This window comes from Protomyctophum parallelum (assembly GCF_964188405.1).
Source record: "Protomyctophum parallelum genome assembly, chromosome: 4".
In the NCBI taxonomy this organism is placed as follows: domain Eukaryota; kingdom Metazoa; phylum Chordata; class Actinopteri; order Myctophiformes; family Myctophidae; genus Protomyctophum; species Protomyctophum parallelum.
In genome coordinates, this window is record NC_139700.1 from 40347325 (window position 1) to 40366729 (window position 19405).

Genomic DNA, 19405 nt, shown 5'->3' on the forward strand with positions numbered 1-19405 from the left:
TGACACTTATTTTTGTGTCTTTGTTGTTTGAGCTATGCCTTAAAGTGCCCCAATTTTTGTATTTTTCCAGTTTTTCATGTGTCTATGAGGTGACAGTACTTCATTAAACACCCTGGAGTCATTCTTATGTGAAATGGTGTATTAACTTTGTATTTAGGGCTTTTTCCTGGAGGCTGAACCCTTGACAGTCAAACGGGCCAATGAAAAAATCACGGCACTCCATCTTTAACAGAATCCCTTGACAGAATGTGAATACAACTTCAAGCTTGTAGGCTGGCTAGTTTTGCAATTATTCAGAAGATAATTAATAATAGTTCTTAAGTGACTGAAACAAGGAGTAGACAATACTTATGCAATATCACCACATTACACTATCCAACACCCCCTAAACGATATCACAATATTGATAATAGGCCTATATGGATATTTTGCCCAGCCCTGGTGCTGTTAAAGTTATAGCCATACTGTACATGCTTGGTGTGGACAGCTCTTAACAACTATCCTGTCATCTTACTCAGTGAAATAATTCAAATAACCATTCCATTCCTCATCCTCACTTAATAGAAGCTCTCTGTTTCTCTCAGGGCTCTCTCCTGTTCTCACATCCTCTGACATTTGACCTCACATTACTTTTGCACACCTTTGTTCACACTTCATTAGTCCCATGTCACTCCAATGTGATAAGCTGACATCACTTCTGACATAGCATGTTGAAGCTTACGATGACAGACGTGCAATTTATTTTCTCCCCCTCTCATTGGCACTGGAGTCGGTGATCTAGTAAAGCCTGAGTTACAGCTAGTTGTACACAGGTGTGACACATTGAACTAAAGTTAATTTGTTCACAACTTTTAATTCAAATTAAAAAACAAGCTTGAAAGAGGATCTTCTACCTTCAATGTTTTTCATACCACAGCATCACACGCTGTAGTATGATCAAGAAGGACATTAATTTGTGAAAACCCCAAAAGTTAGAATGTGGAGATAAGACGTTTCTGCCTGACAGCAACGAATTGTGAACATGCAATTTTAATTTTGTGACACCGATGCGCAACTTAGTCGTGGCTTAACAGTACACGATAATGTCCTATGTGTTCATTTAACTCAGAGAATGTAACACACTCAGTACAGAGTTAACAAGTTAACGTAACATTGAGGATATTACTGTGCAGATGCCAGTTTGAATTACATGTGCCTCAGTTGTGCTCCTTTGCGTTTCACATCAACACCTAACACTGACTCTGTCCCCTTAACTCTGTGCCATGTCTGTGACTCTGTCTCTCTCTCTTTCTTTTCCCCCTCCCTTTTCCTTCCTGTCCTGTTGTGATGTTCTCCTCACCTCTCCTTTCCCTGTTCTCCTTATCCTTCCCCTCCATCCACCTCTTTCCCCATTTGTTCTCTTATCCTCCCGCTTCCCTCCAACTCTCCCACTTTTTTTAACTCCCTTCCTGGTCCTTTGCGTCGTTTCTCCCCCTCCCTAACCTTCCTCCTTGTCCTCCTGCAATTCTGTCTTTTTGTTTTGCCTTCCCCTCTTTCTGTTTTTCCTCCTTCACCCCCAAACCCCTACCCTTGCCCGCCCTCTCTCCTCCGTAGACCACATAGCCCACATCATAGAACTTCTGGGCTGTATACCGAGGCACTTTGCGCTCTCCGGAAAATATTCCCGGGAGTTCTTCAACCGAAGAGGTAGCGCTGGCCGGAGTGCGGGTGGGACTGCGATGCACACAGCAGCAAGCCTGGAGGGACAGACAGACAGACAAACACTGACAGACTGACACAACATAAACAATTATGTGTAATGACGTGAAAACTGATGCCAGATTTTTGGGTCAGATGCCGATCGTGATTTTGAGAGACCCTTTTTTTAAATACAAGCATACAAGTACATATCAAATATAATAATTGGCCATCTACAAACTTGTGACATTAGTTTGTAGGTCTTTTTGAAAGATTTTAAAAGATTATAAAATGTCTGCATAATGGCCATATCGGTCGGGGTCAGGCGGAAATTCACGAAACAATTCGGCCTCTTTTCAGAATCGGTTCCATCTCCGGCTATGATTTTTTTGATAATAATAATAATGCATTTAATGTATAGCATTACGCACTTTACATTTTTGCAAACCTCAAAGTGCTAGAGAGTTTAAAAACATGGCATGAAACGGCAAAGGCAACCAAACAATTACTAGGCTAAAGGAGCAAATTAAAATCTAGGTCAAATCAGGGAAAGAATAATGGCGCGTCTGTCTGTCTGTCTGTAAGCCCAGAAGAGCGCAGTGTGCACGCCAGTCTCACACTGCAGCCGGCGTGCCTGTGCGTACGTACCTGTGCTATGTGTGCATGCTGTAATGCTGCTGTCCCGTGCCTGTTCTCTTGATGTTGTGTGTGTGTGGGGTGTGGTGGCGCTGATCAGACCACATCGCTCTGATCATGGAGCTCCTTGGGAAGGTCCCGCGCAAAGTGGTCGGCGTCGGGAAGTACAGTCGAGAGTTTTTCTCCAAGAAAGGTAATGAGACACTGGTGATCTAGACCATTTAGCGGACGCGTTTATCCAGAGTGACTTCAGAATAGGCAGTGTAAACGACAAACGACACGGGAGAACGGTGTAGTAGCTCAACGAAACTAGGATACCAGGTAAACAATGAACTTAGAAGCTGAGAACAAAGGTGATTTTGGCCCCATTATTTGCGGTACTCTCTTTGTGGATTAATCTGTTATATGGAGATCTATATACTGTATGAGCTCTGCATTGCATCACGTTGTGATCTTGTAGATCAGCTATTTTCGGTGTACGTGTAATACATACTGTACAGCCAAACCATCATTAAGCTACACTATGTAGGATTTTTGCAGTAGATTCAGCTTGCTGATGCAGAAACTCATCACTATAGACAACTAAGTAGAAATCCGCCCTAAGTTCTTGAGGTGTGTGTGTCCGACATGGTAACCCACATGGTTACTCCTGGTAAGTTCATGCATCTGAGATTAGACATGTGTGTTTTAAAAATGCTGTTCACACCAAGCACTATATCTATATCGTTTTCATTGTCTGTGTTATAGCTTCGGGGCTTATGCCTAAACTTCTTTGCCTTTTTTTTTACTATGTTGAAAAACATTTTTGTTATAGATTTGTAGCTAGTTCAAATAGCTACAAATCTACAAGCTCACAACGTGTCAATGTAGATCGTCTAGTTGAACTATCCGAAAATGTTTTTCAAAACAGTACAAAAAAATGACTAAGAAGTTTAGGGATAAGGGGTTTTAGCATGGACAAAAATAGAGTCCGTGGTGTGGACGCTTACAGTAGATACATTTTTTAATCATAATACCGGTAGTTATCGTTATAGTTATATTGCTTGGTGCAAATGGCTCTTTCCCTGTCTGTCATGTATTTTCTTTCCACTCTGCCTGCTCTCTCTCTCTCTCTCGCTCTCTGTTCATAATAGGTTCTTCGTAGTATGTCATGAGAATACATGTTGAATGGCACTAAATATTCTTCCTTTGATGTTATCTCATTTGCAGATCTGAACTCGGCACTTGATGTCTCAATGCCTGCCTTTTATGTATCTTTTATTGATTGACTCGTTGTGTCTGTCTGCCTGTCTGTCTGCCGAGGGACGTGTCCTGCTGTCCAGGGATCTCTCTCGTCCACCAATTTCTTTCACGATTGTGAAAGTCCAACATCTTAACCACTAGACCAAAGGGATATCCCTATGGACTGGAGATATTAGACTTTTTGAGGCCATCAGGCTGAGGCTGTGAGCCACTTTGCTACATTCATCACCCCCCTTTTGACCTCCTCCCACGGGGAAACCCGATCCGGGCCACGGCACCATTGTAACGCCCGGGATTCGAACTTGGGTCTCCCGTGTGAAAGTCCAACATCTTAACCACTTAAAAGAAATATCCCTCTGGACTGGGGGAGATATTACACTTTTTGAGGCCATCAGGCTGAGGCTGTGTGGCACTCTGCTACACTATAATGGAAGGCATTGTTCTCACGTTAAAACAAACAAAAAACCCTACCTAACGATAGGTTTCAGAGTGAGCAGAAAAAATGGTACCAGATTATCATGAGCATTAGTGAGGACCAATTATATGAAGATAGGTTGAAAATGGGTTAAAGGACGACTTTAGTTTCTTTCAACCAAGGTTCATGTTTTAGGTTGTTATTAGAGAAAGTATAAGATTTGTGTGTTCATTTTTATTTATTTACTGCTTTCTTTCGTTGTAGCGATTTTCTTTATTATTATTTACTATAGTCCTAGACCCCAGGAAATTATATTTGGCCACAAAAGATCACAGTATCTATTGAATATGAAGGAGGAGGTGACAAACTGACAATTGAGCCCTATGAAACACAGTATGGCATCCCCCTAGTATCCCAATTTCCTGGGGTCTAGTAGGACTATAGTAAATAAAGAAATTTCCCTAAACTTTTGTAAAAACAAACCAAAAAAAGAAACATATTTAGCCACTTGCTCAAATGCCCTGCCAAAACAATCACGAAAATCGCTAAAACAAACTAAAGCAGCAAATGAAAAATAATGAACACTCATCTTTTACTTTCTCTTATAACAACCTAAAACATGAACCTTGATTGAAAAAATCTAAAGTTGTCCTTTAACCACTTACATCACATTTCAAAATAGCACAAATATAGCAGATCTACAAGCTCACAATGAGCTTTTTTTTTCTTCCTACGTTTGCGTGACAGTAGTATGACAGATTCGTGCATGCGGGCAACAAGAGCTTTTCTCCACACTACGTGTCTGCACATGAGACCGCAGCGTGATCCCTACTGATCCAAACAAGAACACCATGCAGCATCAATAGTTCGTTCCTTGTCTGAAACTGCCTTGAGGCCTTCATTTACAAAGCAATAAATAAACGTAAAAAGCTGAAATATGGAGAAACAATGTCCCTGCCCAACAGCAACATTATGACACATAGATCAGACCATGGGAACCGTGCAGTCAAGTCATGTGCTCCACTTTCTAAATTAACTTCAGTCACAACACTGCAGACTTGTAATCACACAGACAAGGAGGAATTGCAATAATTTATGCTCCTTACAAAAATAGCCTGGGTGCATTCGATTTTATTTCTGTCTGGATGATCGTGATTCAGTACATTGGCCCAGGCAGTCATCATCGCTTCCTTTAATATATGACCCATATAATGGCTTACTTTCCTTATTGTTGTGCTGTCCAGTCACTGTGGACAGGAGGAACCGGATCTGAGCTGGCTGCATGCCAAAACAGTGGTCAGGACCCATTCTTGGTCGTGGACGATTTCATTTAAAAAATATTTGGGGGTTGCAAGTTAGAATTGAATCATCATCATCATCATCATCATTTACAAATTCTGATTTTTTTTGTGAAGTGAAAATAGCAGATCTGTAAGTTTGCGATTGTTGCTCGCATTGTGACGTGTCGTAAGCTTGTTGATCAGCTATTGTCACTAGTTTGGGTTTTTCTTTTGGGTCTCAAGCTAAAACGTTTGGGAAACACTGCAATAGATGCTACACTGGCCATGAGCTGCCTGTGTGCTGCTAGGGCTGTCCCAACCAAATTCGGGAGTTGAATATAATTTAAAGCTGTGTTAAGTGGTTAGACGAGTCAGACGAGATTTTCAAGCAGGCCCTGATCCAGAAAAGGTTTGAGAACCCTGCCCTTTGCTACTCTGTCCATCTACCTCTGCTGCATGTGTTGCCTACTATATTCCAGCCGTCTTATCCCTCCTCCAGTATCCCTGCTGAGGCTCCTGTCCCCCGGCCATGTCACCAGCGTTGTGTGGCTAACTGTTGTCCATGTCGTCCTCGTCCCCTCCTGCAGGCGAGTTGCGGCACATCACCAAGCTAAAGCCCTGGTCACTGTTCGACGTGCTGGTGGAGAAGTACGGCTGGTCGCCCGAGGACGCCGGCAACTTCACACACTTCCTGCTGCCCATGCTGGAGATGGTGCCGGAGAAGAGGGCCTCGGCCGGAGAATGCCTCAACCACGCCTGGCTCAGCTCATAGCCACCCACCCAGATCACACCCTCCTCCCCACCAAAACAACAACAACAACAACAAAACAACTAGCGTTATAGATCAACACCCCCCTCTGGTGGAGGCCTCTGGAACGACCAGAAAAGAGAGGAGAGGCAGGAGAGAGGATGGGGAGAAAAAGGAGATGGATATGAACGAGGGAGAGGATTGAGTCTTATTGGTAGAGCCCTATCTCTCTCTAACACACACACACACACACACACACACACACACACACACCAAGCTCACTTGGGTTTGTAGATTGGATAATATATTCTGATATATTTCCCTGATTGGTCGACCTAGACCTTTCCAGTCTCTCTCTCTACACGTCCCTCTCGTTCCTCCTCTCCCCACCTGGATGAAGCCCGACCTCGCGGACGAGCAGCGGATTGCACTGCTGAACAGTTTACACCCCCCCGAATATGTCCCCCAAAAGACACGTTGGAAGCCTTGCCTACCCCATTACGTCTTCCCTCATGGAGCTGCATGCCCTGCCGCCCACAGAGACGCAGAGGACAGCCAGTTCTCCAGGGGGCGCCATGCCGCCGCTACAGCTGCTGCTGCCGCCGAAAGACAGGTAGACACAAAGCACGGGGACAAACAAGAACAAAACAAAAGAAAAAAAGATAAATATAAGACTGAAACCAAGCCGGACAGCTTTGTCTATTAAGAGTTTCTCTGTTGCGAGACAGCAATTCTAAAAAGAAAACGAACAAAAACAAATAAACAAGCATGGAGAAACGGATTGATCGGCATGAACGGATTCACGAGATGAACAACGGACGATGGTTTTGTTTGTATTTTCTCTGTGTTCATCTTCTCCGGACTTTTATTTTATTTGTATTTGTATTTTTTAAATGTAACAACATCGGTGCCCCGTCCTGAGGTTGTCTCTTCAACTCCCTGTTTCTTCTTCCCGAAGCCCCATTCCTCATTTATACGTGCGCGGGTGCCGCACACTGAAAATAATCAATCTACAAGCTGCAGCTTGGAAATCGCTTATTTTCAGCTTAATTCATTCTTTGTCGCAAGACGGGTGTGGATCACCATTCATGACCAATTTTCAAGCGATAAACGAAATGCATCACACGTCGGGCGGCAAAATATGAATTGGTCACTTGCCATCTTGCCTGGCCCCCTCCTTCTCCAAAACAGGAACAATCCTTCCTTTGAGTCCCTTTACGGCACGTTATCCATGTCCCAGCCCCCCTCCCCCTTTTCCTACAGGAGAAAAACACGTTATCCATGTCCCAGCCCCCCTCCCCCTTTTCCTACAGGAGAAAAACACGTTATCCATGTCCCAGCCCCCCTCCCCCTTTTCCTACAGGAGAAAAACACGTTATCCATGTCCCAGCCCCCCTCCCCCTTTTCCTACAGGGGAAGAACACCTGCTGGAAGCCCTGAGCTTCTCCAGAAATGGAGAATGTTCAGAATGGTAGGTTGCACTTGTCTTCGTTGGTGTCCTTCAGGGATTTGAAACCTTTGTACATAAAAAAGAAAAACTCAACGCAGATACACAGGCGACCAATGGAAAGAGGACTTTAAAAAAACAAACACACACAAAAGCATCATTCCGGTTTAAAACGGCGAGGCCTCGGTCGCTGGCGTCAGGACCTGACCTCCTCCGTACAACAAGTGTGGGGGCTCTGCGTTCAGCAGAGTGGGATGTGTGTTTTTTCTTCTTCTTTTGAATAAACTGCGCCACGCTGTGGCTGAACGTGAGAATTGCAACCCCTGCACACCGCCGCTGCTAACAGTGCCAACGCATCCAAGACGTTTCACTTAAATTATAATATCTGTCCACTTTAGTCTCCATCAACAACAACAACACAAACAATCAATACAAAACTAAAACTATAAAACTTGCATCATCATCACAATTAGTCCAGTTGCCTATTTTTCGCAATAAATGAAAAGAGAAAAAAAGATGAGTATAAGTAAATGGTGAGATATTTTTTAAAAACGATTTAATTCATTTAAAGAAATGAGAGGATTAAAAACTAAAGAAAAAAAAAAAGAAAAACAACTTTTCTCTGGTTGTTGTGACCGTGAACCGAATCTCGTCTTATATTGAGGTGATTGTGTTTATCTGTTAGAGATGTTTTTATTTCTTTTGTAATTATTATTATTATTATATTATTATTATTATTATAATTATTATCACTATTCTTCTTCTTGGGATTAGTTCTTTTTTACACAGTTGAGCCCCTTCCCCCTCCATGAACAGTGCTGCTCTGTCTCGTGATGCTGGCGGAAAACCATCAAACAGTTTTGCAATAAAGATTACGTGACAATTATTTTCCCCCCTCTTTTTCTTCTTTTTTGCAGCAGATCTCTCTCTCTCTCTCTCTCTCTCTCTCTCTCAGCCATATGCTGACTGTTCTTCCTAATGACATCGACACAATCGCATCTCTTGTCTGTGTTTTTCATTGACAGATTTAATAAAAGTCTTAAAGTAAAATGGATTCTGCGGCCTGTATGTGGTATTTGACTAAATGAATGACTTGGACCAGTGATTCTCAGCCATTTTAATCTCAAGGACTCAAGGTTCGATGTACACTAGGCCACTGACACCCATTTCATAAGCTTTAACGGTCATTAGTTCCGTTTGTAGTTCTGCTTTTGATTCCCCCCCCCCCCCTGGTGATTCATTTTGATGTCCGGTGAAGTTTTATTCCTGCTTCTGGTCAGACTGAACTAAATTAATGCATTTCCTGTATGAAGTTGTTGTAGACAAAGGAGAAAATACAATTGAAAACACAGTTGACACAGGCAACATGTCTCATTTAGTCTAGAAAGCCTTTATTTTCAGTAATTTTTTTGTGTTGTGGAGAAACAACCCTTCAAGGGCAGAAGCGCCTAATTTGGAAGGCGAGAGTGTGATGTCTTGGGATAATGTCACGCCTCTCTACTGTATATGAACAGAATTTGAATTAGCCTGGTTAACTACTCCCCCCTGAAATCGCATTTCCATTCATCTGTGCCGAGAGAGTCTGGACCCTGCTAATGCACGGTTGGCTACGGAATACAGCGTTAAAGGGACACTTCACCCTTTTTGCTAAAAAATATATGTTAATGACGTTTAGAAGCTTTATAACACTTTCCTGGAGATCTTTATGTGTGTAATATGTGGTTTTAGATATTTTAGATTGTAGCAGTGAGCCTGTTGTCTCTGATGTCATGGACACTGGACTCACTTCCTTCCTGGACTACATGTTGTCTCAGTAAGACAGCTCTCCCCCTATCCACAAGGAGGAGCAGTGCACCAAAGAATTATGGGAATTGTAGTCCAGGAAGGTAGTGAGACCAGTGTCCATGACATCAGAGACAACAGGCTCACTGCCAGGCTCACTGCCATTACTGTTAGTGGGGTCTCTAAACACAAGACTCGTCAGACATAACCCGTCACCTGCTCATATATGGGCATACTGGTGACATCACGGATCTCCAAATATGGGCACTCATACAACGATGGCTTGGATGCAAGGCACCAACCTGCACATCGGGATGGTTTTTAGCAGTGAGATTGTTTAATCACATGAGGCACAGGTAAGAGTTGTTATAAACCAAAGAAAGAAAGAAATCAGAATCATCTTCATTGTCACATCTCAGTTTTACAATTAAGTAAGAGAGAGGGTCAAGGCAGGGAAGAAGACAGTTTCAGCGCTTTTTTCCACAAAAAAGTACAAGTAAAAGGTTTTAGATATTTGAAGCTTGTTTCACAAAAGCACACTTTTGTTCTCCTAGATTCCTACAGAACACTCGTAGGGATCTTATTTGCAGGGTTTGCAGATATTTACAGCTAGTTTCACAAACGGTGCAACTAAAGATACTGCTTTGGTATCGTATGCTGGTTATCTTCGCAGCTTTGAATAACTCAAGTTCAACGGCTTGTGCGGCTAACCCCTTCGTTTTAAAGGCCAACCTTTCCTTGTTCTCAATCACATCCACATTCCATTATCAGTCACATGACAGCACACTGGTATTCTAGTCTGGTTGGATTATCCTGCACAGGCTTTAGTTTAGACTATTGGTCCGACTGTCATTGGCCGACAACCTATACCTCCAACCCTAACCACAAGCACGGGAGCAGCGCATGTCCGACCGTTGTTTCCGCATGTCGGTCCTTTGGTGTGTCTAATCTCCGTGTGAATCCCCATTGAAACACGTGCAAGGCAATCCCATATTTGGAGCCATATGACCATATATGGACGCCATGTTTCAGGATGTGCATGTGGCCGTCATGCTGTCACACGATGTCGTCCGTTGTCATCATGACAACAGGGTGGGTATAAGGTATATGGTTTTACAGGTCACAACCGACGTTGGTCATCATAACATACTGCATTACTGTAAAATATATTTTTTATTTCCTCAAGACTCTAAAAGGATAACCAATAGCAGTGCATTGAGCTGACCAGCACACCATGTCGCATGATAAGAGAGGTTTCCCTGTCTATGGGCCCCCACAGCCAGGTGTGTCCATGCCCCCTCAGCCTGGTGTGTCCATGCCCCCTCAGCCTGGTGTGTCCATGCCCCCTCAGCCAGGTGTCCCCTACTACTACATGCCCAACTACTACTTGCCCCCTCAGCAAGGCTCCTCCATGCCACCTCCATACAGCCAAGGGGCCAACCCAGCAGCAGCTTATGAACAACCAGGCTGCAAACAGGGATCACCTCCATCCTACAACATTTTCAGTCCCTACTCTGACTTTGAGGACAAGAGTATCCGAAGGGCTTTCATCAGGAAGGTGTTCTCAATCCTCACCTTGCAGCTGCTGGTCACATTCTCCTCTGTTGCTGTCTTTACCTTCTGGGATGATGCCAAGTACTTTGTGATGAAGAACCCGTGGATGCTATACACGTCCCTTGCCCTGTACATTGTCACCGTCATTGCACTCTCCTGCTGCGGAGACTTCCGACGCAAACACCCCTGGAACCTGGTTGCATTGTCTGTCCTCACCCTGAGCCTGTCCTTCATGGTGGGATTGATTGCCAGCTCCTACGACACAGAAATCGTCATCATGGCTGTCGGCATCACCACTGTAGTCTGCTTCTCTGTGGTCCTCTTCTCCCTACAGACAAAGTATGACTTCACTTCGTGGGCGGGAGTCCTCTTTGTTTGCACCATGGTCCTGCTGGTCGTTGGCATTCTCTGCATCTTTATTGCCAACCAGATCCTGCACATTGTCTACTCCGCAATGGGAGCCCTTATCTTCACCTGCTATTTGGCTGTGGACACCCAGATGCTCCTGGGCAACAAGAAGCTGTCTCTGAGTCCAGACGAGTATGTCTTCGCCGCCCTCAACCTCTACCTTGACATCACTCAGATATTCCTCTTCATCCTCAGACTTTTTGGGTTGGGATATGATAACTAACCTTGACTGGCCAGAAGGGAGAGAGACAGAGAGAACCACTGTCCTCATCATTTATGCCTTCAGCTTGATGAGATTGTGTTTTTGCCACATAGCCCCAAGGACAAAGATGGACAAGTTGAAGGCAGATGAACAGGTCCAATTAAGGCGAATACCAGATGCAAACAATTTGGTTGACTTGGGAGAATTGTCGATATCAGTTTTTTCACTTTGAAGTTGATTATCTTTGCCCTTCCCCTTCCTTTCCTAAATATTCGAAATCATCAGTTTTGTTTCTTCTTTTTTTCTCATCGGAAACATTTTCTAAATATGAATTTAGGCATACTTATACCATCTCTGCCTATTCTCTTTCAGTCAAAATGACCCCTGCCACCCTTCCTCTGGCTGCCTGCCAGGGTGGACACCTGGACACAATCATCTGCAATCAAGCCAGCCTTATTTAAGCCCCAGCTTGATGCAGTCACAGAGTATGATGCTTCATTCAGAGAGAGCAGAGCAAAACATCAGTAACCATCAGTTGGCATAGTACACTGATAGTACAGTTCAAACTGAGACTTAATTGAATGGGCTACATTATTGCGAGCTGCCCAGATGTGTGAAAATCAGCCCCTCTTGCATATTGCACTTAACTTAAATCCAAACAAAATTTAATATAATGCCAAGTGCAGGAACATATTCAGAATGGAAAGAGATTTGGACACCATTGTGCAGTCAACATCCGCTGAGTAAGTTCCAGCTCAGCCAATCAAATTGAAAACCAGGATAAAGATCAACAGTTTGAGCGCATGTGTATTCTATGTGGTAAAGAAGATAATTAAAAAAACGGAACTGCCAGTCAGCGACACAGAGTGGCCTGTTTACAGACAGACCGTCAGATGCCACTCAGTTTGTGGGGTTTCTTACTCGGACCTCTCTAGTGTGTGTGTGTGTGTGTGTGTGTGTGTGTGTGTGTGTGGGCCCTGGTCCGATGCGTTAGTGAACTCACTAACACTTTTTGAATGTTTTCAATGTTGCAACACTTAAAATCTAGAATTTGAAAAGTAATATTGTATATCGTATAGATATACAATATTGCAGCCATATTGGCAGCCATATTACCATATATGGAGCCACCAACCTATAAGTGGCAGGAGGTGTGACCTGGAGGCTATAAAAGGCTATAGTTCTACTGATTCCGCTTACTATAATCAGAGGAACTATTAGAAACTTTTAATATTGTTCAGCAGATATTAGTAGATATTTCTTCGAGGCAGTATACAGTGGAAACCGACACTACTGTGAAAGTAGTGCATTGAACTGACAGCACACCATGTCACAGGATAGGAGTGGTTTCCCGGTTCACGGGGCTCCCCAGCCAGGCTTCTCTGCACCCCCTCCACCAGGTTTCAATGTGGGCCCTCAGCCAGGCTTCGTACCCCCTCCATACAGCCAAGCACCCCAGGGCTACCCACCGGCAGCCGGCTACGGTAAACCAGTCTACCACCCGGGACCCCCTCCATCTTACGATGACTCTTTCAACCCCTATTTTGAGGACGTGGCCGTCCGAAAGGCTTTCATCCGGAAGGTGTTCTTGACCCTCACAGTGCAGCTGCTGGTCACGTTCCAATTTGTTGCTGTCTTCAGCTACGCCCACAGTGTCAAGCACTTTGTGATGAGGAATCCGTGGATGTTATACACATCCTTTGCCCTGTACTTCATCACTGCCATCCTCCTCTCCTGCTGCGGAGACTTCCGCCGCAAACACCCCGGGAACCTGATTGCATTGTCTATCCTGACCCTGAGCATGTCGTTCATGGTGGGATTGATCGCCAGCACCTACGACACAGAAATCGTCATCATGGCTGTCGGCATCACCGCTGTAGTCTGCTTCTCTGTGGTCCTCTTCTCCCTACAGACCAAGTATGACTTCACTTCGTGGGCGGGAGTCCTCTTTGTTTTCACCATGGTCCTACTGGTCGTTGGCATTCTCTGCATCTTTATTGCCAACAAGATCCTGCACATTGTCTACGCCGCAATGGGAGCCCTCATCTTCACCGTCTGGCTGGCTGTGGACACCCAGATGCTCCTGGGCAACAAGAAGCTGGCTCTGAGTCCAGACGAGTATGTCTTCGCCGCCCTCAACATCTACCTTGACATAATGCAGATATTCCTCTTCATCCTCAGACTTTTAGGTGGAGTTAATGATGACTGAGAGTGCCTAACCTTGGCAGACCAGAAGGGAGAGATGGAAAAAGCCTCTCCTTATCACTGAAAGGGTCAGTATTACTGGCGTAGGCCTGGTCCTGTTCGGAAATTTTATACTTCTGCGGTCCTGCAGTTTGATTTAACCTGATGGTGAAGACAACCAGGGCAAGGCTTGAAGTTAAAGGCAGATGAGCAGGGCAAATCCAAGGCCAATAATCAAGAAACAACTCACTTTCTGGCAGATTTTTTTTTCCCCCCATCACTTTAGTTGTTTTTCTTTATTTAAAAAATAAATGTATTTATTTGTGTTATTTTTTTAAGGAGTGCTAGCCCCTCTTATAAACAGCTTTTGTCCCCACACGTCTCAAGATTTGCCATTGACCACGGTAAGAGAATTCTGGTCAAATGTCCGCTAAATGTTGTCCCCACTCGTCTCAAGTTTTGCCATTGACGGTGAATGGAGAAATGATGTCAGATGTCCGCTTTTTATCACGGAAATTAAACATCAAAACATTAAACGCCATTGACATTGAAGGGAAACTTTACGTCATATGTAAACGAGCAAATCAGCTAACTAATCACAGGCAACAGGCATTCTGATTGGCCAGAATTAACCAATCACAGGCAACAGGCATTCTAATTGGCCAGTATGGGATGATGTACGATGACAAGAGTGCCCCATATTTCACATGGGTGTTTTGTTTTTTTCATTGATCAGAGCAGTCATGACTTCCATGGCCATTGAAGTGTTAAACATGTGGCCCATATTTGTGCATTTTCTTTTGTGTGTGTGTGTGGACCCTATTCCCATACTAGACCCCTGAACAGTGTTTGTGCCAAGTTTGGTCGGTTTGATGACTAAGAAGTCCAATTCTGGAATGACACACTTTTGTGCAGTGTGGGCATTGGTATGAGGTGCTGGGGGTGGGTTGTGGAACGGCCTCTGATTTGGTGGTTGCGCTCTCCTTTTGTTGCTGTCGCTTGACTGTGGCAGCCCGGCCGACATTGCATTTGTTGAATATATGGCTCCCTCAATGTGGACTATTCATCCATGCGCTTCTGTTTTGAGCAAAGGTCTTAAGACCACTCCTCCACATTATGTGGGGGAACGATGGCATTGCCATCTGCATATTGCAGTTCCACGATGGATGTGTGAGAAATCTTGGATTTGGACTTGAAACAGATATCTGTTCTGTAGATGATCTGAACTTTTCCAAAATTGGTCACAGCCTAGCTCTCTAGCATATTGTTGGAGCTGTTGTCCAGTTTTAACCTGACATCAGGCGTTCGCTAATGCCCTGGGGCAGTTGAGTGAGTTGGCCAACCAGGTTGCTTCTGATGACAAAGCCGACCCCATGTATCCTGGGTTCACCAGCAGGCTTCCCTTTCCAGAAGATGGTGTATCCCCCTTGTTACTCCCTCAGTCGGCCATCTTCTGCCAGTCTGGTCTCAGACAGGGCTGCAATGTCAATGTTAAGCCTTTCCATTTCCCTTGCCTTCAAAGGCAGTTCTTCTCTCTGGCCTTTCATATGAGTCATTGTCCAGAAGATTGCAGGAGGTGCTTGACAGAGAGGTGCTTGACAGAGAGACCAGCGCCCAGCAGTATGGACTCTGTGACAATCGGAGCCTGCTGCAGCCTTCCTCCACCTTCATAGGCGTTGTGGACATCCATTATCTATTTTTGTGATAGCCCCTCCTATGTCCAGCTTTTAGTGTATACCCAAACATTAAATGATACGCACAGATGATGATACGCACAGAGTACAAAACTCTGATGCTGGCATTCAAAGCAACCAAAGATATGGCACCCCCATATCTTGCAAGTCTGATCAAACCCTCCTTTGCGCTCAGATCAGCCAGCGGAGGGAAGCTGGAAGTACCTTCACTAAAAACACAGGGGTGATCGGGTGTAATCAATAGGCTAATTTGGGCCCTGTCCAGAGCCTGGGCAGGGGCCTTGAATGTCCAGAGCCTCTAAAGTGGTGCCTGTTGGGCACTGGCCTACTTGGAACGATGCAAGTTGGAAATGCATGTCCCACACATGTCTGTGTCCCTTTTATGCCCATATATGGAGTTCTTTGTCAGGCATGCCCAACTATGGAGTGCAGATGTCAGAATGATGTCAGAACAGGCCAGCTCCATATATGGACCCTGGGCAGGGCCCTGTAAAGAGCCCAGGCAGAGGCCTCTTTGGGGCGGTTCTGGACAAAGTCATTACTGTTAGTCGCAATTGTAAATTGTTATAATTTTCTCGATCCACTTTTCACAGAAATTGCATTTCCATATGACTCTGGTTACGGGACTACCAGCGTTGACAAACAACCCCTTCGGCCAATCAGTGTAACCAATCAGTGTAACCAAAAAAGACCTAACGTCATCCCCAGTCTACCTATGCCCTTTCAACATAATAATCTTTAAATCCCTTTAATATAATCTAATAAAACCCACATGGGCAAACCCAAAAAGGGTCCACTACCTATATTGGGGTACACCTAATGCCGCACGTAGAACCAATTTAAAGCCCACACGAGTAACCAAAGTGTGAAGCATCTGGTGCCAGCTGACATTGTCAGGTTCAATAGTTGGCCCACCTGGGTCTCATAGTTAACCCATCTCGAAGCCATATGGGACCCACATGGGCATGCTGCTGTGCTGGTAATGACACATCATGGACCCAAGGACAGGTTTAAAACCCATATCCTTTGTTAGAAAGTCTTTCATTATTACTTGCAAGCAGAGCGTGCAAGTACTGCGATCGACTGGGTATGTACAGTGTGTGTGTGTGTGTGTGTGTTTGTATATGTATATACAGTATGTATGTGTCCTCTCTTGTTTACATTTGACGTCACCATCAACAGCCAATAAGGGACCATCATTCTTGGTGACGAAACTATAGGTACGTTTCAAGGTTGGTATAAGGTCAATAACGAGTCTAAAGGATTTAGAACAGCAGTTGTAATAGACATTAGTTAGTAGCACTCAAAGTAGAGATACAGGTCTGGTGATGCCAGTGGTGAGCTGCACTTTCTATATAAAGCTTTTCGTCCCGTCACGTCTCACATTTGCCATTGACAATGAAAGGAGAATTTACGTCATATATGTGCCTGAAATATGACGAAGATTTGTGACAACACAAACATTAAATGCCATTGACAATGAAAATGAAAATCACATAAATTCAGTTGTCATATTACATGATCATGGTGAAAAGATGAGTTTCTTTTTAAAACATTGTATCATAGTTAAAAGATAATAACATAAGTTATGAAGAAGTATATAAAAAAATATATTTGGATGATGTACGACGACAACCTCATTTCACACGGGTGTGATTTATTTATTTATTACTATCATCAATGTTCATATAGCTCATTGTGTATATTGCGTATGGCTTTTTCTTTCTGGGCTGGACCCGTCTTATATATATATATATATATATATATATATATATATATATATATATTATATTGCAGCTAGATTTTTGTAATAATACTGTATTTGTCATAATAATTTGTGAACACAAACATTGGCTGTTGATTGGCTGAAACCCCATAGTGATGAATTGATTGGCTGAGCATTTATATAGCCTGGCTAATAAGCCAGACCATCAGCCGTTGGCAACAAAAAAATGCCACACGATAGTGTGATTTGAGTCTGCCTTATTAGCCAGGCTACCATTTATACACTTTGCCCTACAATTAAATAGCTATACCACTAGGTGGCAGCATACACTAGCAAGTCTGCTGGATCCACGCACACGTCAAAGTCATTAGGCTGCCTGTCACTTATTTATTTATTTACTTTCCTAATATTCAGTCAATCAGTGTTATTATGCACGACCCATGTCTAGCTCTAGATGCATCGTTCTCTGTGTACAACTTGGAGCAGTTTCGTCTGCTTGCAAAACTGAACATGTTAAAGCTTAAAAGGGAGAACACTAGAATCTCGGTATAGTAGCCTAATAATCACTGTGTTACTTACGGTATAATGTAAACTAATAATAAATAATAAATAAATAATGTAAACTAAAAGTAGTTGATTTGGGGTTTAATTTCACAATAAACAGATCGTTTGAAAAATAGCAGGTCTATGCTTTTTTTCCAGGCTTAAAAAAAATCAGCCTCGTAATGGATCGCACGAGACGACCTACGTTGCCGTGGAAGCCACAGACGCCAGTCGAAGGGGGGAACAACCTAACTTAACGCCTCCCCCCCTCCCTTTGACGGACAGAGCCCGGAGCCAATCATCGTCGGGCAGCGGACACCGAGGGCCAATCGGATGTGTCGGGGGGGCGTGACGGGATGACTACTAGTAGCTACAGTGTTGCCAGAGTGTGTCAGATGAAAAAAGGCAGATAGAAGCCAGTGATGATCAAACAGCATTCATAATCATAATGAAACTTTATTTATAGTTACACATTGGCGCTGTTAATGTTTAACGGCATGCTTTGACACGGATTTGTATCTCTCCGAGGACACACAAAGGAATATACACGTTATATCAGTGCGAGGAGCTCCCCCTTTTATGGGTAAGTCTTCTTCATACATTGCAGTGGAGCAGTTATTGAGCTATAGTTGTGCAAACATAATTGATGATGATGAACAACAATACTATTTAACAAGAATGTTTTGATCTCCGCAGTCTACTCTGCACGCTTTTAGGGAATCATTTCAAAGTCTGTCTGGGTCTGCTGCTGCCTATCCAATGTGAATGAGTCATAATATTTAAGTAACGGGACAACAGATCATGATGCAATGTAACGGGAAAATGCAGGCTAACGTAACGTTATAGACCTGTACGTGCCTTCCCTTTTGGGGTCGTGTGTGTGTGTGTGTGTGTGTGTGTGTGCGTGTGTGTGTGTGTGTGTGCGCGCGTGCGTGTGTGTGTGTGTGCATGAGTGCGTGTGCGCGCGTGTAGTCCCACTCCCGTGTGCGTTTCGTTTTGCGTCCTTTGTCTTGCGTTCCCCTCACATCAATAACGTGCACTTGCATGCAGTCAGTCAGTGAGTTGTCTGGTCATGCGTAACGCCATGAGGTTGCCTTTATAATAATTACTAAAGGGTCTAATTATTTTACTCCCTCTGTGAGGCACGTGCAAAGTCGTGCATGCCCTCAATTTGTGCATAGCGCATGGCGTTCCTTTTTTAAGGCTGGCTATACACCTACAGCTATATTCAGAAGAACAGCAGAGCATGTGTCACTTTCAGCAGTGATGTAGGCCTAAAAATTCCACTGCGTTTATTTGAACTCTTATAGGGGGTACAAATCTAACCAAAATGGACCCCTGAAAGTTTTATATGGCTTTTATAAACATGGTAGCTGAGATGTGTGTGTGTGTGTGTGTGTGTGTGTGTGTGTGTGTGTGTGTGTGTGTGAGAGAGAGAGAGCGCGAGAGAGAGAGAGAGATTAGAGTATTCATTGTTATGCATGCTATGGGAATGTCACCTGTGTTGAACCTCTCTCTTCCCCCCATGCAAGTGTGCGACTGTGTTCACACACACACACACACACACACACACACACACACACACACACACACACACACACACACACACACACACACACACACACACACACACACACACACACACACACACACACACAGATATTATTATACTATATCTGCAGTGAATTTCAACTGAGACTTTTTTCATTCATGTCACACAGCAATTATTTTCTTTAACAGCACAACCTTGTCTTGTTTTCCAGGCTGGAAGACCATAGAAACACACGTTATACGGACTGCCGGGACTGCGAACTAAAGGAGTTTACACCTAAGAACGGAAGGCAAAAACACTCCACAGTCTGAAGCT

At 43.9% G+C, this 19405-nt stretch overlaps 4 protein-coding genes across 6 annotated transcripts in view; all 4 read left to right on the forward strand.

Annotated features, from left to right (window-relative positions):
- Positions 1 to 8499, forward strand: part of LOC310857791 (SRSF protein kinase 2-like) — a 93102-nt gene extending 84603 nt beyond the window's left edge. For both annotated transcript variants that reach the window (XM_083763676.1, XM_083763677.1), the window contains 2 exons: positions 2414 to 2506; positions 5838 to 8499. In XM_083763676.1, the coding sequence (XP_083619802.1) occupies positions 2414 to 2506; positions 5838 to 6022 (278 nt within the window). In that variant the 3' untranslated portion in view covers positions 6023 to 8499. The remainder of the gene's footprint in view (positions 1 to 2413; positions 2507 to 5837) is intronic.
- A 1962-nt stretch (positions 8500 to 10461) lies between these two features.
- On the forward strand, positions 10462 to 11412 carry LOC310857196 (protein lifeguard 1-like; the record flags this gene model as incomplete). Its single annotated transcript, XM_083762806.1, has 1 exon — positions 10462 to 11412. One exon carries the CDS (start codon positions 10462 to 10464, stop codon positions 11410 to 11412), a length of 951 nt encoding a protein of 316 aa, XP_083618932.1.
- A 1306-nt stretch (positions 11413 to 12718) lies between these two features.
- On the forward strand, positions 12719 to 13600 carry LOC310857197 (protein lifeguard 1-like; the record flags this gene model as incomplete). The annotated part of the gene is made up of 1 exon (XM_083762807.1): positions 12719 to 13600. One exon carries the CDS (start codon positions 12719 to 12721, stop codon positions 13598 to 13600), a length of 882 nt encoding a protein of 293 aa, XP_083618933.1.
- A 4367-nt stretch (positions 13601 to 17967) lies between these two features.
- Positions 17968 to 19405, forward strand: part of LOC310857900 (UPF0606 protein KIAA1549-like) — a 70205-nt gene continuing 68767 nt past the window's right edge. For both annotated transcript variants that reach the window (XM_083763876.1, XM_083763877.1), the window contains exons 1-2: positions 17968 to 18121; positions 19302 to 19405. The exon at positions 19302 to 19405 is cut by the window's right edge and continues 296 nt beyond it. The gene's annotated coding sequence lies outside the window, so the exon portion shown is untranslated. The remainder of the gene's footprint in view (positions 18122 to 19301) is intronic.